The sequence below is a fragment of the Oryza sativa genome, chromosome 2, assembly GCF_034140825.1.
Source record: "Oryza sativa Japonica Group chromosome 2, ASM3414082v1".
NCBI lineage: Eukaryota > Viridiplantae > Streptophyta > Magnoliopsida > Poales > Poaceae > Oryza > Oryza sativa.
The window spans coordinates 15,661,126-15,685,436 of NC_089036.1; the positions used below are offsets into that span (position 1 = coordinate 15,661,126).

Genomic DNA, 24,311 nt, shown 5'->3' on the forward strand with positions numbered 1-24,311 from the left:
AATTCAGTCCCTATCATTTGATTTAAAAATATAGCATTCATCTGTAATCTCTGGAGATAATTTTCATTTTGTAATATATATAATAGTTTGTTATATGCACATAGATCATGATTTTTTATGATGTTCAGAAGACTGGTACATGTGAATAGAAAAAAAGGGAAATGTCATGTTGTTTGGGGTGAATTGGTGATAGTTTATGGCAATGCCAATGTATTTGTACGGGAGGTATGTTATAGGGAGATCTGCAGCTCATCCATGACAAATACTATATCTAGGTATGCTTGATGTTCTAGATATTAAATTTCCATAGCATTCTTCTATCTACTACTATGTTCTAAATATTAAACACCATGAGATTGTTTTATATGCCAGAAAGCTTACACTCGGATTGTGTAGTGGTAATAGATTTTTTGTATTGAAATTAATTTGAATTAAACTACAGAACAATTTTGATTTGTAGTCTCTTCGATTTGCCAGATTTTTAACCGTGTTCAACAAATTTTCACTCAATGATTATTTAACATCTTTTCACCTCATATAATTTGAAATTGATATATATTATTTCACGTTGCAACGCACGGACACCCAGCTAGTATATATGTAATTTGTAAATATCATTTACATGTTTTAGCAATGTAATAATCATGTTGTTTACTTGAATTTATTGGAGCATTCAGTTTTGTTTGCAACCATAAATTTATTTCCTTAGCAACGCACATGCACTTAATTTGCTAGCATAATAAATTCAAAATTGCTAGACGAGCGAAAAAGTTAGTGACACACAAGAGATTCTCTTGTGTATTCGTAGGAGAGATTATATTCGTAAGAGTAACAGGAAAACTCAAACGAAATTGGCTGCAAATGAAATTTTGAGGCTTAACTTGTCATAAGTCACGGCTATTTGCTAGCTGACGAGTACTCATAATGTTGAACAGAAACTAAACAAACAAACATCAATTAAGTTCGCCCGCCCTATATATCTGTAGAACAGTAGAAGTAGCAGATATGAATCAGGCCATTGTAAAGCGGGGTTCAGAGCCTCTCGCCACGGATCCTCCTGGCGAGCTGAACGTCTTTGGACATGATGGTGACGCGCTTGGAGTGGATGGCGCAGAGGTTGGTGTCCTCGAACAGACCCACCAGGTACGCCTCCGCCGCCTCCTGCAGCGCCAGCACCGCGTGGCTCTGGAACCTCATGTCGTGCTGCACCGCACCAAAACATCGCAAAAATCAATTAACGTACGTACAAGCATCCTTAGAATAGAATGAATCGATCGGCATAATTTAAACGTTTGGTTACCTTGAAGTGCTGTGCGATCTCCCTGACGAGCCTCTGGAACGGCAGCTTCCTTATCAGCAGCTCCGTGTTTTTCTGATACTTTCGGATCTCCCTGCAATCGTATATATATGATATAATTCAAATAAATATAATATAATATAACTGCAGCAGAATTACTTATGGAGAGAGTTAAGCATGCATGCATATATGCTATGGAAAGATCGCTCAAACAATTAATTAATTTGCTTCATCGTTCAGTTCTTTAGAAGATAAAAAACAGCTATAGCGTGGCGCTGGGACATGTACATCTTTGACATAGATGCTGGATTGAATTCTGTCATCATTGAAGAAAAGAATCATGTATCTACCTAAGGGCTACGGTTCCAGGACGGTGTCGACGAGGCTTCTTAACTCCGATGAACGGAACGGACTTTCGAGCGACTCCTCTGCTGGACGGAGCAGGCATAACAGCGGCTATCTGCATGTCGATCGATTAATTGTAAAGATGCATCGTTCACAAGTGAAACAAAATTAATTAGTATTGTAGTAATCATTTTTGGCAAAGCATTTGTACATACAGCACGGAGTGGCTTTCTAGGGGCCTTTCCTCCCGTGGATTTCCGAGCTGTCTGCTTAGTACGAGCCATCCTGCAATCCATATAGACAAGAATATGCACATTATCCACATTGGCTATAACGCTAAGACAACAATTTTGAAGACCCTATAATATGAACAAGAACGGCGGGAGCTCTGCGGTTTACAAACCTCACGCAGATCCAAAAACTTAATTACAACGTTCACGAAATAATAATAATGTTAATTAAGATTAGACTTAAGACCTTAATTAGCGCCAAGAACAAAAAAAAAATTCTAATCCAGAAAAAAAAAAGAACACCTTAATTAGCGTCGTAGATGAATAATGGTGGCGCTTGATTGGCCCAACAGATTTGAAGAGGGTAGAAGAGGTGGAGGGGCGATGATTCAACGGCTAACAATTCTGGAAACAAACCGGTGACAACAGTGTTTCGGGTCTTTGGAGTAGAGGAGAAGAGTCCGGATCAGGAAGGGAGGTTACAAGTTGCGAAGAATTGGGAAGAAAATAGAAAAGGAGAAGGGGAAGAAGAAGGGTCAAAAAGGACAATGCGGATATTTGCCAATAAATTCTTGGAATAAATTTGGAACTCTGAAACATGGTTCGAAAAGTGTAGAGAGCAAGCCTAAAAAGTCTTTAGATATGCATGAAAGTAAGACATTTTTCGTCAAAATTGAGAAAAAAAAAACAAATGGCCGAGCAATTATGGCTTTATAATTAATTAGTCGCAATAAATCTAATCTTGTTTAAATATCTCGATTAAGTTAAACTAAGAAAATAAACACCAATTCAAATTTTAAAAGACCCGTACAAACTAAAAAAAAAGAGGAAAACCGGGATGTTACAGACAGAGAGATGCTTATTATTAGTACAATTTACAGGAAACTAACTAGTGTGGAGATCGATTGAAGAACACGTTAATTAGTAGGACAAGGAATTTCATTAGATTAAAAAAATGATAACTTATTTTATACCTCTCACAGTTCGACGAGTGCAGCAACTGCTATTGCTGTGTGTGCCTCCGAAAATCCCCCTCAGGTATGTTTTGGTGTGCAGATCTGACCGGAGAAGAGGGCTAATTTATAGGCGATCGGGCGGGCTAATTTACCGTTCCATAAACCGACTTATTAATTAGTTTTTATTTAACCAGAGCTCGATTGATTACCGTTGCATTTAATTAATCGACGGCTGATATGGTTTGTTTACGTGGTGGCACGGATCGGTGTCGATGCACGCCGCACTGCTATTGGCTGGCGCTACTAACACAAGGATTTCCTGGTTCCTGCGAATTTATGATGGTAATCCTCCTTTGGATAAAAATTGTTTCCTTTCACTGTAGATCATCAAGACAAATCATGCCATATATATCTATATCTATATCTATATCTATATCTATAATATAAAAAGGAGGAGTTGTCCACCTCCAATCCTACATACAAAATCATTCGGATTGATCCCTACCGTCCATCTGCGCGAGTGATTTCACCACCACACGATCCATCCATCCACGCCGAATACGCCGAATACTTCGCTCCTCCTCCTCCACCCGCGAAGACATCACCCCACGCGCGAATACTTCGCTTCTCCAGTTCTCCTCCTCCTCGCTCGCTTGCTCCTCCTCCCCGCATGTTCTACCGCCGCGCCGCTGCATCCTCTCTGGAGATCTTCCCCGCGTGGACTGCCGCCGCCAGAGCCTCTGATTCTTCCCCGTCGCCGGAGCCAGTGCTTCTTCCCCGCGTGGATTGTCGCCGCATCCCCGCCGCCGGCGCCGCTGATTCTTCCCCATCGCCGGAGCCGGTGTTTCTTCCCCGCGTAGACTGTCGCCGCATCCCCGCTGCCGGAGCCGCTGCTTCTTCCCTGCCGCCGGAGCCGCCGTGGCCGGTTCCGACCTCAACTCCATCCGCCGGCGCCGGCGCCTAGATCCACTGCCGCGGCCGAAGCCGACTTTCCACCGCTTCCTTGAGACGTTCAACGAGAGAGACGACTGCCGGTGCGACACTTCAACATTATGCTCTACCACAACGCTACAGAGTACAGACCAGGTTCGGCACAATACTAGGTTTCCTCGCTTTTAACTTCACAATTGCTTCTGTTCCTTCTGGTGTTTGTTCCCACAAAATGCATGTGGCATGGAAGATGCTTGATGGAATACTCAATTGATTATTCGATACAGTATCATTTGTTGCAGTTTTTAGATCTTCCAATTAACTAGCGCAACAACAACAGATTCTGGTTCCTCTTTCTTTATTTTCTGCTTGCCATTTATATTTATATTTATGTTCGTTAAAAGAAATTCAGCACTGAAGTATAAATGTTCACCCATTTCTCTGTGATATCAGGCTTGTTAACAACAATGTTTTTGTGCAGGAATTCCTATTTATTAAAAAGCTATGGTATGTTAGCTACATTTTAAACGAACAGGATATGATTATCTGAGCTTTGTCCAGCTCCAGTCTCTAAAGATGGGATGTTCAGTTTGTAATCATAGAACACACGCGCAACAATCTTGCAGTGGGGAATACCATGATGCACAGGTTAGAATGAGAGAGGGATGGCATTGGAATTGTCAAAGATTTCTCATACACCTAAGCCAAAGCCCTTTCCTCTTTTGGTCTTTCCTTCTTTCTATGTAACAAGGGAATGATCTGGTCACAGAATACTGCAGCGGTTTGATCAACGAAAAGCAGGTGATAAATGTTGGTGTTTGACTTATGCCCAGGTTACTGTCACGCCCATAAATTCACGAACCAGAATTTTTAAGCTGAATGTGCATTAAATCCCTGTCTAGGACCAGCCAGGATATACAAATGACAATTGTTGACATATAGATCCACGTCTTACAAAAATAGAAAAGATTACAAATGCAGCCGAAAAGATAAAAGCGAGCTAAACCGGGAAGCTTGACTTCAGCAGCGGGGCGACTCCACTCCACACAGGCAATCCTTGACGGCGGCGATGAAACCAACTTTGACAAGACAGCTCCCACTAGGAAGATTTTCAGTTCTGGTGTGGGGAAAAAGAGAGCAAGACTGAGTACTACCCACTGTACTCAGCAAGTCATACCGGAAGAGGAGGTATGATGCAGGATATAACCAAAGGAGGCTAGGGGTTCATTTGCATAAAGCAGGCATTTAAAAGCAGAAGTTGAAAACAGTAAAACAATTGTAGTAATTAATCAACATTAACCAATCACTGTCCAATGCTACACCACGTTGCAACAAGCCCAACCAACCACCTGAACTACACCAGTTCATTAAGCTAAACTAGGGGTGAGACTAATCACGGTGAATCTGGTTGATCGCCCATAACCACGGGCACGACTATTCGAATAGTTTTACTCTGGCCAGAGGTGTACAACTGTACTCACAAGACACAATTCCACACATGTTGCCATGCCCCGAAGTATCACCATGATACTGCAAAGGGGGAAATCGTGACAAGACCCTCCGCATAACCCTCCCCTAACCATCCACACCACGCTAAGGTTTCACCCGCACCCCCAACGGGCAGTGGGCGGTCCCCTCTTGCGCCGCGGTGAATCCGGCAGCTGGACAACTGGACACCCCGGCTGACCCAACTCCATCATGCCCACCCTCACCACCGGTGCCTAGGAAAGGGTCGAGCTATACTTCAGATCAAGCAGTTACCCACTCCCGCTTGTGGTAAGCACGATAAGTCTTCTAGGGTTTCCCGTGAACCGGTCCTTAATTGCCATGGGTGCGACCAGAAAAACCATGCACCCACAGCCCACCCTTCAGTGTATTTTAATTAACTAACACCAATGCGGTGGCACCAATCCAAAGCTATGCTCATAGTCAAAGTCTATGTAATAATGTGATCCCCATTTGTGTACTAGTTGAACTACACATAGCTAAGCATTTCCTAAACCAACATCTAGTCATTTGGACACTCAAGTTATCAATGGCATAAGGTAAACAATATATGGCTGAGTAATGGGACCCATCCCACATGACATTGTAAAAGAATGCAACATTTAATAGAAATGCGGGATATTTGTAAATTGGGTACAATATGATGAATTGTAACGCATGACTTGCCTTCCTTTCGCACTGATGAGCCCACATCAACGTCTTCGTGGAACCGCGGATCGACAAAACGGCCGAAATCTACGCGACAAACAAAACACACAAGCAAAACACACTATAAGACTACTGAAAAAGGAAACAAAACCATTTTTAATGGATTCTAGGGATTTTTATGAATTTACTGAGACTTGAATGGACTTAAACGGAGCTCGGATGAATTAGGTATGAATTTTAGAAGATAAACTGTGTTTTTACTACTAAAGAAAAGCCCTTAATTAATTATTGCGCAATAAATCCCCAGGGCTGACGTCATCAAGGGAGGGGGCGGCGCCGGTAAGCGGGCCCCACATCTCAGCGGCTCGAGGTGGCCGGTCCACCGTGGACCGGGACCACATGAGTGGTCCACCGCCGGTCCACGGGACCGACGGTACAGATCGGCCTGAGGCCAATCGGACGGCGTAGGTGAGGCTAGGCATGGCTCGGCTCGGCACAAAGACGGCCGGCCAGCCATGGGGAGCGGCGGCGGCGAGCGCGCGCCGGCAACGGAAAGCGGCAGTGCGGGAGGCAGCGGCGGACGTCTCACTGGCCGGCGGCAGCGGCCGAAGGCGATGGCGAGCGCAGAGAGTGGCGGCGCGTGCGGGACAGAGGGAAGGAGGGAGGAGAGGAGCTCCTCACCGATGAGCACGGTGGCCGGCGCGAAGGATGGAGGTGGCGGCGATGACCGCGATGCGGAGGGACGGACGGGCGGCGGCGACACCCTAGGAGAAGATGGAGAGGCGTCAGGAGAGGAGATAACGACCACGGCGGCTTTAAACACCGGCCGAAGATGGGGTGGACGGCGTGACTCACCGGCGTGCGAGGAGAGAGGCGCTCCAGTGGGATTCCGGCAACGTGAGGCGGCGGCCGGGAAAGCTCTTGCGGCGGCGGCTTGGCACGGCGGCGGCCCTAGAAGCGACAGCACGCGGCCGGAGATGGGCGGCGGCGACGGAGCTCGGCGAGCGCGGCGCGACGGCGGTAGAGGGCGTGGGAGTGGACGGTTAATGGGGGAAATGAGAGAGAGAGCTCGAGGGAGGATTTTTATGGGCGCTTTGGGGGCAGAAACGGCCGAGGATGGCCCCTATTTGGCCGGCGACGTGGGGAGTGGAGAGAGAGAGAGAGGTGGATTCGAATGCGAATCCCGCCCATTTTTGGGCGTGCGCGAGAGCGGGAAGAGGTGGAGGAGGTGGGCGGCGATGTGGGCGCGAGCGCGGGGCGCGGAGTGGGGGCGGGGAGGCGGAAAACACGGCGGCGCGGGCGGTTACTGCCGGGGCACGGTCGGCTGGAGGAAGGGGACGACCCCGACAGGTGGGGCCCACCTGTCGGCGTTCCGGAGGGAAGGGGAAGGGGAAACAGGCCGGCCCAACAAGGGGAGGTGGCGCGGGAGAGAGATGGGCCGACGGCCCATCAAGAGAAAAAGGAAGGAAAAGAAAAGATAAAGAGGAAAATGATTTTCCTGGGATTAAAAATATTGCACTTGCTCATTTTTAATTGGTTAAAATTATTTATAGGGCTCTGAAAATTCCACTAAAAATCTTGTTAATGCATTAGGGCATGGGGAACTCAAGAAAAATTCCACCACGCTATTTCCAATTATTAGTTGCATTTATTAATTAGGGATTCAACTCTAGGTTAATTAGAACAATTTCTCCAGACGATTTATTTAACAAATTTTTAAAACAAGAAAAAGGGGAAACTTCAAGGCGTGACAAAGATTACCCACCTTGATTTTGTGCCTACCTTGAAACATGAAGCCTCAATATGATTGTTCACCATTCCAGCTTACCAACTATATTGAAATATCAATCTATTATGTAAGCTGCCTTTACAAATTAATTATTACTCTTTGTTGATAATGTTCAGAGCCACTGAGCTTGTTCTTGCTTTCAAATATGGTGCTGCTCTCATGAATATTGATAAAGTTTGCCATCTCTTCATGGTAGTTTTGTATGTTTGTGCAGGTCTTCCAAATTACACATAGTTCATTATGCTTGGGACAGAATAATACAATAGTTGATATAAATGTGCAGAAAAAACTGAAAGAAATTTCAGATTGCTTAATATTTTGATGTGAGTTTATCACGGGTGCATATTGGAGTGACTGAACAATGATTCTCATTGGTAATCATTTTCTCCTACCTTCTACTTCCTTCAGTTTCTCATATTCCTTTTTTACGAATTATATACCTCCGTATTTAAACAGCTTTTTATATATTTGTTTTCTATAAATATTAAATGATAATTACTCATTTTTCATTTTTTTTCGTGGTGGTACACTATGAGAATTTTCCGAAATACTATGTCCTGCCACATGGTTGCTGAATACATTCAAGGGCATTGCACTGTCCATTCCATTCAGTACTGGGCATATGCATTACATTAGGCACACACAGGAGAAACATGCCATAGATTAAGTCATAGAGTTCTGCCTTCAAATTTGGAAAGAAAAAGATATTCAGAGTGGCTTCAGCCTTCAGGTAATGTTACGCAAGCGGACAATAATGTTGTTATTAATTTGATATATTTTTAAGTGCTATAGAAATCGATGAAACTAATTCAGGTTTTGTAGACAGCTTGGTGATCAAGGCCTACCAATATTTAATGAGTTATGTCCCTTGATTGATACACTAAAGCTTATTCTCATAGGCAATTTTGATCTAGCAAAATATGTGTGCAATGGGTGCAAGTAATAGAAGCTGCAAGGCATATTATGAACAATCAAATTGTTTCTGAACTGAAGTAGCAGGTTTAATTTTGGTCAGGTATTTAATACAGACCAAATTTATAGTGGTAAGAAGTAACGAGAAATGCCCGTGCGTTGCACCGGGTATTGGTGGGGTGGCTGAAGTTTGATATTAACGACTTATCAAAAGCACACGAGATGATTATAAGTACAATGATAAAAAGGTCATGTTTGTTTTTGATAATTAATTTACTCTATATTTGGACGACTTAGATGACGCTTCTGACGTGTGTGGGCTTGATGGTCATGGCAAGGGAGGAATGAGTGGCGAACAATTAATGTGTCTCCTTTTGCATATAGGGCGACATATGGAAATTTATGTGATGAAAAATGAATGGAATTGACCTAAAGGCACCTCCCCAGATTTATATTTCCCCATATTTATATTTGTAGTTTAATTAAACTTTCTTCAGCATTTATTTAATAGAGTTGTAACCGAACCAAGGGATTTCTTGAGATTCTTAAGTTATCAATGGTGAGATTCTGTCAGGTGACTTCTAACCTTGAATTTGTTTCAGAAGTCACCAGATTGTTTAACACGCTAGATGCTATCTCACTGCAAGATCCTGCCTTTTTTTTTATCTGAAGTTATACTGAGCTGCTACCTCCTCAGGCTTCATTCTGTCCCCGTCCGCACCTTCCTCGATGATGATAACCCTACCGCAAGGTAACTATTCATGTCATCTTCTTTGGGTATTCACGCACATGTGGCAACACAACAGATTGGTACATGTGCTTTTCTACAGCCAGATCATTGCACAATGTCTAGAATTTTCTACTTATTTGCAGGGTGACATGAGAATTAGTTTATCACCCCGGTCGAAGGTATGCCCCAAAAACTAGATTGAATATACTTATGTCTCTATAAAGGGATATTGTGTGGATTCTATGCAGCTTTCAGATTCGTATGCTAAATTCTATATAGATGTATATGCTGAATTTTATGCCCCAAAAACTAGATTGAATATACAGAACTATATGCAGCTTTTACTCTTTGAAGGTGTATATGCATGCTACCATGTTTCCTGCTAAGCTGTATATAGTGCAATTTACTACGTCCTCTCTTTTTTTTATATATATACCTTCACAGAAGACAGTAATGGATGCAGGTAGCTAACTGCGTGGAAATTGGTCTTCCGTCACTCATTCGCAAAAATAAAAGAGAAGCGTCTCCATTGCTTCTGAATTCTGGTGCCTTGCATTTGATTTAACCTCAGGATAAAAAGAGTCTTGGGATATATGGCTTCTTTACTTTACGGATTGCTCTTCCTGCCCAATAAATGTATTTTGCAGCCTTCAAGCAGATAAGGATCATGGAGGCTCTCCAAATGATATATGCTTCTGTTCATAATCTGCTTGTGGGTTACTGTTTCTGTTGACACGGATAATTAGTCCATCTCTGTAGTCACAGATGACAACTTTTTTCCCTTCAATGCAGCCACATTTTTGTGATGCTTTACAATCTTGACAGTCAGTGCAAAAGGACCAATGCAGAAATCCATAAAACTGAACAAACAAATGGTCTATGTTAACTGAGATTATAAGCAAGTTATTTTTATACTGAAATATATTTGTCGCCCTAGGAATATTTGAGGGCTAATATATTTGTCAAGCTTAAATATTGAATTCCAATCCATGTGCACTTGGCTTCAAGGTAAACATAATTTTATTTCTAAGATGTCATTTTAGTTTACAGTAGATGTACACACTTTAACTAGGTATGCTGTTTTTAACTGTGAACTCAATAGGTGTAACTCCTACTATTTAAATGCAGATTTCAAAACCAAGTATACCAAAATTGGCGTTGTTAAGTAGTTGTACAGCAATACTGACTATTATTTGGTTTTTATACAATACAACTCTGCTAATAAGTATAGAATCACATCAGACATGTAGGCATATATGTGCACATGCATAACCAGGTGACCAAGGAAGCTATACTATAGAATAATGTGAACTCCTTCCTTTTCTTTTTCTAATTAGACACTTTATTGCATAGTGTTGTGGTTTGAATGTAAAATAGACAGATCTGTTGCTCGAGGTTTCCAAACATTTATCAAGCTATGAAAAAAATTACATATTTGGTATCATTAGATGGAGTTGTTTGAATGTAAAATAGATAGATCTGTTGCTCGAGGTTTCCAAACATTTATCAAGCTATGAAAAAAATTGTATATTTGGTATCATTAGATGTCCTTCATTTTTATAGTTAGTGTAAAGGGAGAGTTATGTGGCATATTAATATTAAATTTTGTATTTATATGTCCTGTGTGTTACACGTCGTCGGAAAACCATATAAATTTGATTGTGTTTATATGTTTACTATGATATATAGTGCGGGAACGTGCCTTGCACGTGCACTCTTACTAGTATGGAATTAAATTAAGAGATATTACTTATACTCAAATTAAATATTATATCTCTATCTATACTATTCTAAAAATTAAAGATTCCGCTAAAATTTTGGTACTCCCTCCATTTCATATTACTCCCTCCATTTCTAAATATTTGACGCCGTTGACTTTTTTTAAATATGTTTGACCATTCGTCTTATTAAAAAAATTAAGTAATTATTAATTCTTTTCCTACCATTTGATTCATTGTTAAATATACTTATATGTATACATATAGTTTTACATATTTCACAAAAGTTTTTGAATAAGATGAACGGTCAAACATGTGCTAAAAAGTCAAAGGTGTCAAATATTTAGAAACGGAGGGAGTATAAAACTTTATAGCATACATTCATTAACATCTATATGAATATGAACAATGCTAGAAAGTCTTATAATATGAAACGGAGGGAGTATGTCATAAGTGTTTGAGTTAGTTCTATGTCACCGTATCCAATTCGAAGTGACTCCACCCAGCTTAATCCAACCGGCTCACACCACCTTGATGCTCCATCCCGCACTGCGCGCCTCTCCCCGATCGACGTCTTCTCTCTCTCTCTCTCCTTTTTTTTTTTTGCTATTTCTCCTTTTCTTTTCTCCCAATCATCATGTCCTCTTCCTCCCCTTTCAATCTCCTCTATTTTCTCCTCCTTTTCTCTTTTTCCCTCATTTTTCTTCCAAATTTCTCTCCTCATAAATATTTTTTTAAAAATTATCATTAAGGTGTGTATGGGGCAAGAGTGTTACTTTGCAAATGTTTTCCATCTACAGTTAAATTCTTTTACTAATTGAATAGTCAAAATTTCAATCTTTGATCGATGACATATAGCAGAAAACATAAACGTCAACTTATGGAATAGCCACCCGATCGATTTCTGAGACTATGGAAAGGTGTACATAAAAGATTCTTCATGTGATGATGCATGAAGCGAGTGCAACCGGGTTTAATACTATATATGATTTATGACTTTGTTTTGTCATTGTTTTGTTTTTTTGTTTGTCATTTAAATTGGTAAAGTTTTTATCAATCGTGGAAATTGTCTTCACCCGTTGCAACGTACAAACATCTTTGGTAGTATGCATGGCCCCTAGTCCAATTTGCATCTTTGCTACCGAATATGTTTGGTTTCTGCTTCCAACGTTCCCCCTTCCCCTTCTATTAGGTCTAGGTCGGAAGTCCCTTAAAAAATGTGATGGCCTTTTCCACGTCCAGGTTGAATTACAATTTACACCAGATCGAGCAATCTTTTGTACCCTCCTAACTCCATCTCCCTCTTCCTTCTTGCTTCATCCTCCCGCCATCGCCGCGAGACATACGATCCCATGAAGCTTGCTCACTCACTGAAAGGAGAATTAATCGTCCTAGCTAAGTGTAATATCCCACATCGTACGAGATTGAGTCGCTAACGACGAAGAAGAAAGCAAATACTTGAAGAATGGGAAAGGGATTCTGATGTGACCATCAAATATATGAATACAACCAAGTATGAATGGACTTGTTCTGGTTGGTAGCCACGTCGCAAACGTCGCACTCGATCAAAGCGAGAGTTATCCCCTTATTAGAAGATCGGGCCACGAGAGAGAGCGTCATCAAATTCAGAGAAAAGAGGGAGGAGGTTGTCAACTTACTTCATTTTTTCTCGCCAAATCCTATAAATCTATAAGTGATCCTCACTTAATGTAGTTATTACCCAATTTCCTATCCTGTAGTTCATCCACGTCATAAAAAAAACGTCAATCATTGTATGAAATCTCAAAGGTTTGGATGCACCCAAATCCCAATGGTATGGATCAGAACAGTCCAAACGAGAGAGCCCATGAGCCCATTTGTACGTAGCCTCCCGCCCCGCGACTATTACCAAAAACGATTTTCTTGTACAAGGAGCTCTTTAGATTGCAGATAGACAGCACAAAATCGATTTTCCTATACAAGGAGCTCTTTAGAAAATTGATTTTCGCAGGCAGGCCTCTTAATGGTCCGCACGTAAAAATAAGCCTATTTTTGCAGGTGGACCTCTTAAGGGGCCGCATACGAAAATCAATCTTCGCGTGCAGACCTCTTAAAGGCCCGCCTACAAGTCTATTCCCCCTCCTATCTTCCCTCTCATCAATTTCAAAATTTTTAAGTCCCATTCTTTATCTCCTCACCTCTCATTCCACAGCCTTATCTCCTCTCCCTTGTCAAGTGCGTTGTGTGATAGGGTAGCTGGCCCTCGGCTACGGAGCTCGTAGCCGCGCGCCGTGATGTTGGGCGAGGTTTTCCCCCTCAGCACCGATAGACAGAGGCAAAGAGGAAGAATAGAAAGTTTGTGATCAACTCCTTTTCTTCCAAATTCTGAATACAAACTTAAGTAGGCTCTCGGGCCTTAATTCATGGCGCTAATCAAATCATTGTAACTAATTATTCCTATTACTAAGGATCTGATTGATCCTTCTGTTTTCAAATCCACGCGCTAATCCTGCTCAGCCGCGCGTGATCGCGTATACGGCGTCGACGGCGCGCCTTCAGTGCCCCTGATCTTGCGGCCCTTCCTTGTATAGGTGCGGCCCCACATGACATCTCTCCCTCCCTCGACGAGCAGCTCGTCCTCGAGCTAGAATGCTGGATAGCGATCCATGAAGGTATCCACATCTTCCCATGTTGCCGATGTTGCCGGTTCTCCCTTCCACTCGATGAGGACTTGTCGCACTCCTCGAGCAAGCCGCATGCGGGTAGCACGTTCAGGTTCTGGGATGGCAGCACCGTTGTGGATGGCCAGCAGTGGTGGTCGTGCGTCCGGCGGCATTCCCACAAACTTCTTGAGAAGGCTGACGTGGAACACATCGTGAAGACGAGTGCGCGGTGGTAGTGCCAGCCGCACGGCAAGGTTGTTGATGAGCTCATTGACTTGGTAGGGGCCAAAAAATCTTGGCTTTAGCTTGCCTTTTGTGACTTGAGGAAGCGAGGCCGGTTCGCGGTGGCGTAGACGCAGCCATACCCAGTCACTGACCTGGTAGGAGACGTCGCGGTGGTGCCGGTCGTAGAAGGCCTTTTGAACTGCTTGTGCTTGCTCCAGCCGGTAGCGTATGTCAGCTAGGATCTTGTCCCTGTCTTCCATGTTGCGAGCTACTGCCGCCATCCGTGTTTCACCTGGTTCATATGAACGGATGGTTGGTGGGTCGCGGCCGTACACCACGCAAAACGGGGTATCCCGTAGTGACGTTTGGTACGCCGTGTTGTAGGTGTACTCGGCCCATGGCAGCCAGTGGATCCATTGTCGCGGCTGGTCGCCGGTGAAGCACCTGAGGTACATGACGATGACTCGGTTGGCCGCCTCTGTCTGGCCGTCGGATTGCGGGTGGAATGCTGTCATCATGTGTAGCTTGGTGCCCATGAGTCGCATCAGTTCTCGCCAGAACAAGGAAGTGAACACTGGGTCACGATCGGAGACCATGGACTGCGGTACGCCATGCAGACGCACAATGTCGGTGAAGAAGGCTTGGGCAACCGACTCAGCAGTGTATGGATGCGCCAGGGGGATGAAGTGGCAGTACTTGCTGAAGCGGTCGACGACCGTGAGGATGACGGATTTCCATCCTACGCGCGGCAGTGCCTCCACAAAATCGAGGCCGATGTTGGCCCAGACAGCCATCGGTACCGGTAGGGGCATGAGCAGTCCAGCCGGGTGAAGATGTTCTGACTTGTACCTCTGGCACGTGGCGCATGCCTTGATGTAGTCCTGTACCATTCGGCGGACGTTGGGGATGTGGAAGTCGCGCCGGATGCGGTGGATGGTGCGCTGCACCCCCTCATGGCCGTCGTCGTGGATGGCAGTCAGCAACTCTAGGAGCAGTGGGGAGGACGGTGGTATGTATAGACGTGCGTCGAACGCCACCATGCCGTCTATCAGTGACCAAGGCGCCGCGCGTGTGCCGGCTTGGATCTCATCCCCCAAGGCCCTGATGGCAGGATCGGTATCCTGTGCTTGCCAGAGTCGCTCGACATAGTCGAACCGTGGCGCAGAGATGGCGAGGATCATGCCGTCGTCGGTGTCGCGACGTGAGAGGGCATCGGCCACCGTGTTCAAGGCACCCGGCTTGTATTCCACAGTGAAGTCGAACCCAAGGAGCTTGCCGACCCAGTGGTGTTGTGGGATTTTTGCGAGACGCTGGTCGAGGAGAAACTTTAAACTGTAGTGGTCCGTGCGTACCAAGAAACGGCGTCCCCACAGATATGGCCGCCAATGCCTAATGGCATGGACGAGGCCGATCAGTTCACGTTCGTATGCCGCGAGAGATCGGTGTCGAGGTGCGACCGGCCTGCTGAAATAGGCAACCGGGTGCTTGTCTTGGATGAGTACGGTGCCGAACCCATGGGACGATGTGTCGCATTCGACGACGAATGGCTTGGTGAAGTCGGGCAAAACCAGGACCGACGCCGATGTGATAGCCGTCTTGAGCGCCTGGAATGCCGTGGTCGCGTCGTCGTTCCACAGGAACCCCTCTTTCTTGAGCAGTGCTATTAGTGGTGCAGCTATGGTGCCGTAGTCGCGGACGAACTTGCGGTAGTAGCCCGTCAAGCCGAGGAAGCCGCGCACAGCTTGAACAGACCGTGGTTGGGGCCAGTCACGGACGGCCTGTACCTTGGCGGGATCCATGGCGACGCAGGACTCGGTGATGATATGGCCTAGGTAGGAGATGGAGGAGACCCCAAACGCGCACTTGGAACGCTTGACGAATAGCCAATGTTGTTGGAGAGTGTCGAGGACGGCCCGGAGATGTCGGAGATGGTCTGCCCACGTGACACTATATATGAGAATGTCGTCGAAGAAGACAAGGACGAACCGATGAAGAAACGGCCGCAGGACGTCGTTCATCAATGCTTGGAATGTGGCCGGCGCCTTGCAAAGTCCAAACGGCATCACCAGGAACTCGTACAGTCCGTCGTGTGTGCGGAACGCCGTCTTGGCGACATCTGCTGGATTCATCTGGACCTGGTGGTACCCTGAACGGAGATCGAGTTTGGTGAAGAACTTGGCGCCATGAAGTTTGTCCAGTAGTTCGTCGACGACCGGGATAGGAAAAGCGTCCTTAACGGTGATGGCATTGAGGGCGGTAGTCGACGCAGAAACGCCACGTCGCGTCGGCTGTCTTGACGAGTAGGACCGGTGAAGAAAACGCCAAAGAGCTCCGACGAATGATCCCTTGCTCCATCATGACCTTGCACTATCGTTCGAGCTCATCCTTGTGTGTGGCCGGGTACCTGTAAGGCCGAACAGCCACCGGCTGGGCACCCGGGGAGAGGACGATGCTGTGGTCGCGGCTCCGTGGTGGAGGAAGGCCTTGAGGCTCGGAGAAAACATCAGCGAACGCGAAGAGCAGTGCGTCGAGCAGGTTGTCGCCGGCTGTGGTGGTGTGGAGTGATGTCGTCTCCTGTCCTGCCACGCCCTGCCAGCGAACTTGACGGTCGCTGCGCCAAAATGACATAGTCCGGGAGGCGAAATCCCAGAGAATCGGCCCCAGAGACGCGAGCCAGTTGGTGCCGAGGACGACGTCATAGCCGGCCAGCGGTAAGACGAATAGGTCGGCCGTGAAGGTGTCCCCATTGATGACGACGCTGCTTGCCAGAGTACGCTGAGGCAGGGAACTCGCTCCCCATTCGCGACGGTCACCTTCATGCGAGCGCGTCGGTGTAGCGTCATGGCCGTGCGTGCGGCTGCGTCCTCGGAGATGAAATTGTTGGTGGAGCCCGAGTCGAGTAGCGCCAATAGGGTCGTGTCGCTGATCTTGATGTGCAGCTGCATGGTGGCGCTGAGGCGGATCCCGACGATGGCGTGGAGGGAGATGTGCGGCTCGCTGTCGTCGTCGTCTTGAGACTCGTCGTCGGTGTCGTCTGCAGTTTCCAGCAAAAATAGGCGCTAGCATACCTTGTTGTGGCCGCGGCCAAAATTTTCGTTGCAGTTGTAGTAGAGACCGAGTCGACGACGCTCCTCCATCTTGGTCTGTGACAGGCACTTGACAGGACGGCCTTCCACGATGGCCGTCGGCGGCTGAGCGTTTGGCGCAGGCAAGGCGAGACGTGGTGCCGGCGGTGGGAGCCGATCTCGTTGTTGTCGGACTGGTGGTGCGGCGCATTGCGCTCGCAGCTCCAGTTTGCGGGCCAAACTCATGGCGTGGGCGAGCGAGTTGGGATTGTGAATCTCGACGTCGAGGCTGAGCGGAGGTTGTAGTGCAGCGGTGAAGAGCTGCACCTTCTGTGCTTCCGTGAGGTGGCCGGCGCGTGGCAGCAGCGCCTCGAAACGGTCCTGGTACTCCACCACGGACCCTGTACGCTTGCAGGCTGCAAGTTCGCCCAGGGGGTTGGAATGGAGCGGCGGTTCATAGCGCAAATGAAGTAGCTCGGTGAAGCGACGCCAAGACGGTGTGCCTTCCTCTCGCTGGACTTGTATGAACCACATTTGCGCACCATCCTCGAGATTGTACGAAGCCATCCATACCTTCTCCTCCTCCATGACGTGTTGCTGGTAGAAGTAGGACTCGCATCGGTTGATGAAGGCGAGTGGATCAGTCTTGCCGTCGTACCACGGAAAGTCGAGCTTCTGAAACCTTGGCGGTCGATCTTGGGTGTGTTCGCCCGAGCTTGTCCTGCCGCTTGTAGACCCAGTGCACTGATTGTTGAGGAGTTGAATGGCCTGTGAGTTTGCCTCGACGGAGGCTTGCAGCGACTTGATGGTGGCGGTGAGGGCTTCCAGTGATGCTTGGATAGCTGCGTCTCCCATGGTGGTCGATCGCTACGGCGTCGTTGGAGCGGAACTGGAGCGTGGTGGCTGTGGAGGTGGTGTAGCGCGGCGCGGCAAGGATGGCCTGGATCGTGATACCAAGTTGTGATAGGGTAGCTGGCCCTCGGCTACAGAGTTCGTAGCCACGCGCCGTGATGTTGGGCGAGGTTTTCCCCCTCAGCACCGATAGACAGAGGCAAAGAGGAAGAATAGAAAGTTTGTGATCAACTCCATTTCTTCCAAATTCTGAATACAAAACTTAAGTAGGCTCTCGGGCCTTAATTCTTGGCGCTAATCAAATCATTGTAACTAATTATTCCTATTACTAAGGATCTGATTGATCCTTCTGTTTTCAAATCCATGCGCTAATCCTGCTTAGCCGCGCGTGATCGCGTATACGGCGTCGACGGCGCGCCTTCAGCGCCCCTGATCTTGTGGCCCTTCCTTGTATAGGTGCGGCCCCACATGACATCCCTCACCACTAACTTACCTCTACCTTCTCCCACTTTCCAACGGCGACCGACGGCGACGGCTCAGGAGATGGAGAGGCGCGGTGGCGGGCGTCGGACCCAACGACGGGTGCGGCTGTGAAGGCGGTGGAGAGGTGCTCGTGCGGCCGCCGGATCCGAAGATGGGGATCCGCAAGAGGCTCGGCCTCTAGTGGCTGGATCCGTCGCCGGCAACCGTTTGTAGAGTGGATCCATCACCGGCCACCACAGGGAGGGCGGATCCATCGCAGGCAACTGCAAGGACGACGACGGCCGGCCTCGGGCAGGGTGAAGATGATGACGACGGCTAGGTTGGCAGCAGTGGTCTCCCGTCAACGGTAGCACCGAAAACAGTGTTAGATCCGCCGTCGCGGGGCCTCGGGCGGCTGGATCCGTAGCCGGCGACCACAGGGAGGGTGGAGCTGTCGTCGGCGACCGCGGGGACTACCACGGCGGGCCTCGGGCAGGGCGACGATGACAACAGTTCTGCCGGCGACAACGGGAGGTGCGGATCCGCGGCGACGACGATGCCGAGGAGGAGGTGGCCGGGAGCGGGGTCCTCGGCCCCACAACGGCCGAATCTGCGCCGTCCCCGCCGATGATGAGGAAGAGGCGAACGGGAGCAGCGCCACCAGCCTAGCGCGCACGTGCGCTGACCAGATTCGCGCCTCCGCCATCGGATTCCCAGGGTTTTGATTTTTTTTTATTTTTATATTTTTTTTGGATTTTTAGTTTTCCTTCCGGGCGACATAAGCACCCGCACGCGAAAATCCAATTTTCGCGTGCGGGTACACCACCCGCACAGAAAAATCAGATTTCGTAGACCTTTTGGCACAGACGGGCCAGGCTTCCACACATGAAAGTAGGTTTTGGCTCGCACAGAAAAATTGTTTTTGTACTAGTGTGCCCCCCAGCTCAGTAACGCATGTTTCTCCATCTCCCGTTCTGCGAGAAACAGAAACCACCGCCGCAAAGTTAGAAGACTTCATGGCTGTCATCAAGACAGTGGCATCATTTCCTCAACTTCAAGAAACCATATTTTCTCCACATCATGCCCCTCACATTTCTTCTACTAAGGTTCTGAATAAATTATATTTTTAGTTTTTTACTGCTTTGACCAAGTTAATTGAGGTTCTAAATGTAGAGATAAAATTATGAAAAAAAATACCAGTGAGTTGCAGAGGTTGAGTAGCATTTGTATGAATTTTTACATGATTTTATCTTGCACCACTTACTTTTAAGATTTTATATAGGCTTGACATTACATATATGTTTTATTGTTAAGATGCAACTAAATGCTAAATAAAATTATAACTAGCTTATGTATGACCTTAGATGTTGTTGTTATGCTTGATTTCTATCTTTCATGTTTTCATAAGTTGCATGTATGCATATTTTGTGTCATAATAAACAAAGGTTAAGGTGAAATATGAATTATGTATGAGTAAATGTAATTATATAATTTTGTATTCATGAGATGTATTCAGGTGAATTGCCAATTTAGATGATGGATTCTAACATATGTCATGTTGTAATTTTAAGTCATAATAATTTTAGGAAATGATTTTCCATATTAGATGTAGGGTCATTTACTTTAATTACTATGTGATACTCCGCACTTTGCTGCAGTATTCATGGATGAGTATACGTTAAATATTGTCGAAATGATGAAAGTTGAAATGTTGAGAAAATAATGTGTGGAAGATGATTAGATGCATACTTGTTGATCTCTATAATATAATATTGTAAATGATGTGTAATTGTTAGTGAGTGAAGATGTAGCATGCTTGCATGGATTTTAAATGGGTTTGAATAGTAATTGCTAGTGGGTGATCATGTGGTATGCTTGCATGTTGAGGTTTAGCTTCTAATAATTGTTAGTGTGTACCAACTATATTGAAACAATAGATTTGCTTCTAGTTTTAAGTAATGCACACGAGACCTATTATGAAGTGCATTTAAAATCCAAAAACACACAAAGAACTCAAATCACACCAAAACAATCATGCAAAAAATGCAAGCACACTCTATGTTTTATTTTATTCTAGAACTGCAATGGAAAGGTTTTAAGGGCATGTTCACTTTGATGCCATTTTCAACCTTACCAAATTTTGGTAAAGTTAACAAAAAAAAAGTGGCTACATTTAGTTTGCAGCCAAATTTTGGTAACTATATAAGAAATCCTAACAAAATTTTGGCGAGTTGCCAAAATTGCCAAAATTTGGTAAGATTTTTTTGGCATCAAAGTGAACAGGCCGCGCTTAAGGTTTCCGGTTTAGGTGGTAAACTTTTAGGAAATTACCTAAGAAACACACTTTTGGTTATGTTACATCCGATGGCCCACATGTCATTCTAAATCGTCTGAATTTGAGCCAATCCACTGCCAACCGTCATAGGGGCCAACCTATAATCTACTAGGAAAAGTTAGTGGCCGAAGGTGGTGGAGGTGGTTCGGCCGAACCAGCCTTGGCGGCCCCGGCTGCTTCCTTGCACATGGCAGCTGCCCATTAGTTGGTGATGGCGGTTGTGGATGAACCGACCTCCACAACCGACATTCCAACAATAATTGGAAGCTATAATAGGATAAGCTCACTCACTTTCCAAATGCACAACAAAGTGGAGTACAACTCATTTTTATATTCTAGGCATCACTTTAGTATGTGGAATTAGGTAGAGAGTGAGGGGGAGCTCCGGAAGGAGTGTCCCAAATGTTGGGTTTGTCGACATTCTTCCACTGGAGTTTCGGAGAAGCACTGAAGTTATCGGCTTTCTTCTCTCGCTTGTACCTCGACGGATGCTCTTTGAATGAAGTAAGTATTCGAGACGTCTATATGGTATTTAATTTATTTGCTTAAGTGACATATATTCCTATCTTTGCGGGTTCCTCGCTTAGTATTATTATTGAGTGCTTTAGTACTAGGACTCTTAATAAAGAAGGAAGTTCCTGCACAATATAGTAGAGTAGTAATCAATAACTTAGACATGCTATCTAGGTTAGCGGTTATCTTCATTTGTTGCGTACTCCACGGAAAGTGAAGTAGACAGCAGGAGGTGATAGTCATATCCTTCAATGTTCAAGTACATTATAGAGCCGTAGTCCGGACTCTGCTTGGTAGACCGGGGGAGTCGGTGCCTGAAGCCATCGATAGTTTAGTAAATTAACCCATAGGAATCATCTATGGCCTAAACCTACCATTAGTTGTTGTACTTAGATAAAGTACTATTCTTACGCTATACACATGTTCCCTGTGAATTAATACTCTTATCTCTTGGAATACTCTAAGGTAAGGTGCTACAATGGAATCCCCATGATTCAGTACATTTGGAATACTCTGAGGTGAAATGCTACAATGGAATCCGTGCGCTTGCTGATTTATTTGTGAGCGTATCAAGTACCAACAGTGGTGTGTTATTTTTGTATTCTGTGTAGCATGATCCTATTCTGGTCTAGCAGAGGGAGAGGGAATTAAGTTGGGGTCCCAACAAAATTGCCTTCAAATTAAAGTTTGTGGAATATACCATCAAGTAGAACTTGCACACCAGTAGCTTAATTAACTTGGCATACGAGTAGTATTTATAATATTGAACGGAAACTAAACAAATTAATGGCCGACAATTAGGTTCGCGGCGTAACAACTAGCGTAACTGATATAAGCTAGTATCATATATGTTGTCGAATAGCAGCAGTATGTGAATCAGAGGCCCATGCAGTGTGAGGTTGGGTGGAATTAGAGCCTCTCGCCACGAATCCTCCTGGCAAGCTGAACGTCCTTGGACATGATGGTGACGCGCTTGGAGTGGATGGCGCAGAGGTTGGTGTCCTCGAACAGACCCACCAGGTACGCCTCCGCCGCCTCCTGCAGTGCCAGCACCGCGTGGCTCTGGAACCTCATGTCGTGCTGCACCCACCAAAACATCGCAAAAATCAATTAACGTACATACAAGCATCCTTAGAATAGAATGAATCGATCGACATAATTTAAACGTTTGGTTACCTTGAAGAGCTGTGCGATCTCCCTGACGAGCCTCTGGAACGGCAGCTTCCTTATCAGCAGCTCTGTGTTCTTCTGATACTTTCGGATCTCCCTGCAGTTGGAGCAAAATTACTTCAGTCTTCATGAGGGTTAAGCATGTGATGGTATGGAAAACATTGCTCTGAAATTTTCCTCAAACAATTTGCTTCATCAGAGTTCGATCGATACAACAGAAAGAAAACGCGGAGATGCTGGATTGAATTCTATTATTGAAATAAAGGAACAACCAGCGTGAAATTAGACGAAAAAAATTGTGAATATGTATATACCTAAGGTTACATACCTAAGGGCTACGGTCCCAGGACGGTATCGGTGTGGCTTCTTAACTCCTCCAATGCACGGAGCAGACTTACGAGCGGCGGCCTGCATGTCGATCGATTGTAATATATATACATCAACGCACGTGTTGGCAAGCGAAGCAAAAAAAAATTATGTTCGGTAAACTATTAAATAATGTATTGTGGAGGTGAAGGATATATTGTACATGTATAGCAGCGACGAGTTGCTTTCTAGGCGCCTTTCCTCCCGTGGACTTGCGAACAATCTGCTTAGTACGAGCCATCCTGCAGCAAACCATGCGCACGCATACACATATATAGACAAGAACATTATTCACACGTTGGCTATATACAATAGTAATACATCGGCTTTCAAGACTCTTATAAGGAGAGCAAGCTTTTTTTTCATCGCACGGAGGGGAAAAGGAGGGGAAAAGAGATTTATAGATGTCGGTTTTAAATGAATCGGTTTTTATGAACCGATACATATGAGAGATTTTATAGTAGTGAAGTTAGAATGGCGAGAGAGATCTGAATTTATAAACCTTATCCCAAGACCTTGCAATGTTCGCAATAATACTACCCCTATATATTTAAATAACTTTTTTTGGTACTTAGCGTGCAACTTTAACCACTATTTTTGAATCAAAACATAATAATAATAATAATAATAATAATAATAATAATAATAATAATAATAATAATAATAATAATAATAATAATAATAATAATAATAATAATAATAATAATACAAAAAATATTATAAAAGTAAAGCAAAAAATATAAAAATCTACCCATATGATTTTTAGTTATGTTTTAAACTAAGTAATTTGAGAGCTAGATTGTTGAAGTTTAAGAAGTTTAACCGAGTAAACTCAATATTGTCACATATTTTTATACGGAGGAATTAGCCACTCGTTCACAAAATTAGAATGGACACATTACCTGTCGAGAAAAGATAAAGGCGAATCCTACAAAAGTATTTACTCCATCTATTTCAAAATAAGTTTATTTTTAGTCTTCATTATTTGTGGCCAATTAAATGAACCTCTATCGCTTCGTCTAGTTACCTATCCACCATTTTTATACTATTTTTTTACTAGTAGAGTTATTTTGGATAGAGGGACTACAAATTAGTACAATTAAAAAGATGCATGAAACTTTGCATCACATCAAAGAGCTATTGACGAAGCAACTATGCTTGAATAATCAATAAGTCAAAATAAAGCTAATTTTGTTATAATATTTGAATTGAGAACTAAGAATATAAAACACCAAGAGAAACTTTATAGAGATCTTGGGAAGCTAACGTGTGCGGAAGAATGGATGATAACTCGTACCTCTGACAGTTCGAGGGCAGTAACCGCTTTGCTCTTCAGGGATGGCCGACTACTGATCTGTTTCTTGGTGATCCGGACGGAGAAAGAGGGCAATTTATAGGCAGTCAGGAGGGAGGGTTTACCATCTTGTGAACCGACTTAATTACTCATGAGCCTTTAACGTGGGGTCGTTTGATTGCCGTTGGTTTGATCGGACGGCTAAGAGGGTTCGATTAGGTGGTGGCACGGATCAGTGGTGATACATACTGCCCTCCTATTGGCTGTCGCTAGTAGCACAAGGATCCCTGTGTAGTAGGGGTGAAAACGGAGCGGATAGTTTCCGT

At 45.0% G+C, this 24,311-nt stretch overlaps 3 protein-coding genes and 1 long non-coding RNA gene across 6 annotated transcripts; 1 reads left to right on the forward strand and 3 right to left on the reverse strand.

The window, feature by feature from the left end:
- Positions 1-789: 789 nt before the first annotated feature.
- LOC107276524 (histone H3.3) lies at positions 790-2,936 on the reverse strand. Its single transcript, XM_026023482.2, has 5 exons — positions 2,847-2,936; positions 1,858-1,927; positions 1,648-1,757; positions 1,301-1,391; positions 790-1,203 (listed from the first exon to the last, which is right to left on the reverse strand). Exons 2-5 carry the CDS (start codon positions 1,924-1,926, stop codon positions 1,033-1,035), a joined length of 441 nt encoding a protein of 146 aa, XP_025879267.1. The 5' UTR covers position 1,927; positions 2,847-2,936; the 3' UTR covers positions 790-1,032.
- A 541-nt stretch (positions 2,937-3,477) lies between these two features.
- Positions 3,478-10,329, forward strand: LOC112937976 (uncharacterized). Of its 2 annotated transcripts, XR_010739164.1 has the most exons (5): positions 3,478-3,914; positions 7,916-8,431; positions 9,219-9,364; positions 9,487-9,522; positions 9,807-10,329. It is a non-coding gene; the product is annotated as an uncharacterized lncRNA (long non-coding RNA). The 2 variants fall into 2 exon arrangements; XR_010739163.1 differs by lacking the exons at positions 3,478-3,914; positions 7,916-8,431 and having other exon boundaries at positions 8,891-9,364.
- A 5,966-nt stretch (positions 10,330-16,295) lies between these two features.
- Positions 16,296-17,848, reverse strand: LOC136355238 (uncharacterized). The gene is made up of 2 exons (XM_066307627.1): positions 16,997-17,848; positions 16,296-16,703 (listed from the first exon to the last, which is right to left on the reverse strand). The coding sequence occupies exons 1-2, from the start codon at positions 17,846-17,848 to the stop codon at positions 16,296-16,298; spliced, it is 1,260 nt and encodes a 419-aa protein (XP_066163724.1).
- A 4,216-nt stretch (positions 17,849-22,064) lies between these two features.
- Positions 22,065-22,932, reverse strand: LOC107276414 (histone H3.3). Of its 2 annotated transcripts, none has more exons than XM_015767661.2 (4): positions 22,864-22,932; positions 22,654-22,733; positions 22,332-22,422; positions 22,065-22,235 (listed from the first exon to the last, which is right to left on the reverse strand). In XM_015767661.2, exons 1-4 carry the CDS (start codon positions 22,930-22,932, stop codon positions 22,065-22,067), a joined length of 411 nt encoding a protein of 136 aa, XP_015623147.2. The 2 variants fall into 2 exon arrangements, with proteins under 2 accessions (XP_015623147.2, XP_025879268.1); XM_026023483.1 differs by having other exon boundaries at positions 22,654-22,718; positions 22,855-22,932.
- Positions 22,933-24,311: the final 1,379 nt, after the last annotated feature.

What these genes read in the sequence shown, in the direction of transcription:
- LOC107276524 (XM_026023482.2), bottom strand. Translation starts at nt 1,926, where the DNA reads ATGGCTCGTACTAAGCAGACAGCTCGGAAATCCACGGGAGGAAAGGCC. An exon ending in CTAGAAAGCCACTCCGTGCT is followed by an intron (nt 1,758 to 1,857) that starts GTATGTACAAAT and finishes ATCGACATGCAG; the next exon opens with ATAGCCGCTGTTATGCCTGC. An exon ending in AGATCGCACAGCACTTCAAG is followed by an intron (nt 1,204 to 1,300) that starts GTAACCAAACGT and finishes GGTGCGGTGCAG; the next exon opens with CACGACATGAGGTTCCAGAG.
- LOC136355238 (XM_066307627.1), bottom strand. Translation starts at nt 17,848, where the DNA reads ATGGGAGACGCAGCTATCCAAGCATCACTGGAAGCCCTCACCGCCACC. An exon ending in TTGGCCGCGGCCACAACAAG is followed by an intron (nt 16,704 to 16,996) that starts GTATGCTAGCGC and finishes TCCCTGCCTCAG; the next exon opens with CGTACTCTGGCAAGCAGCGT.
- LOC107276414 (XM_015767661.2), bottom strand. Translation starts at nt 22,932, where the DNA reads ATGGCTCGTACTAAGCAGATTGTTCGCAAGTCCACGGGAGGAAAGGCG. An exon ending in CTAGAAAGCAACTCGTCGCT is followed by an intron (nt 22,734 to 22,863) that starts GCTATACATGTA and finishes ATCGACATGCAG; the next exon opens with GCCGCCGCTCGTAAGTCTGC. An exon ending in CCTGGGACCGTAGCCCTTAG is followed by an intron (nt 22,423 to 22,653) that starts GTATGTAACCTT and finishes CTCCAACTGCAG; the next exon opens with GGAGATCCGAAAGTATCAGA.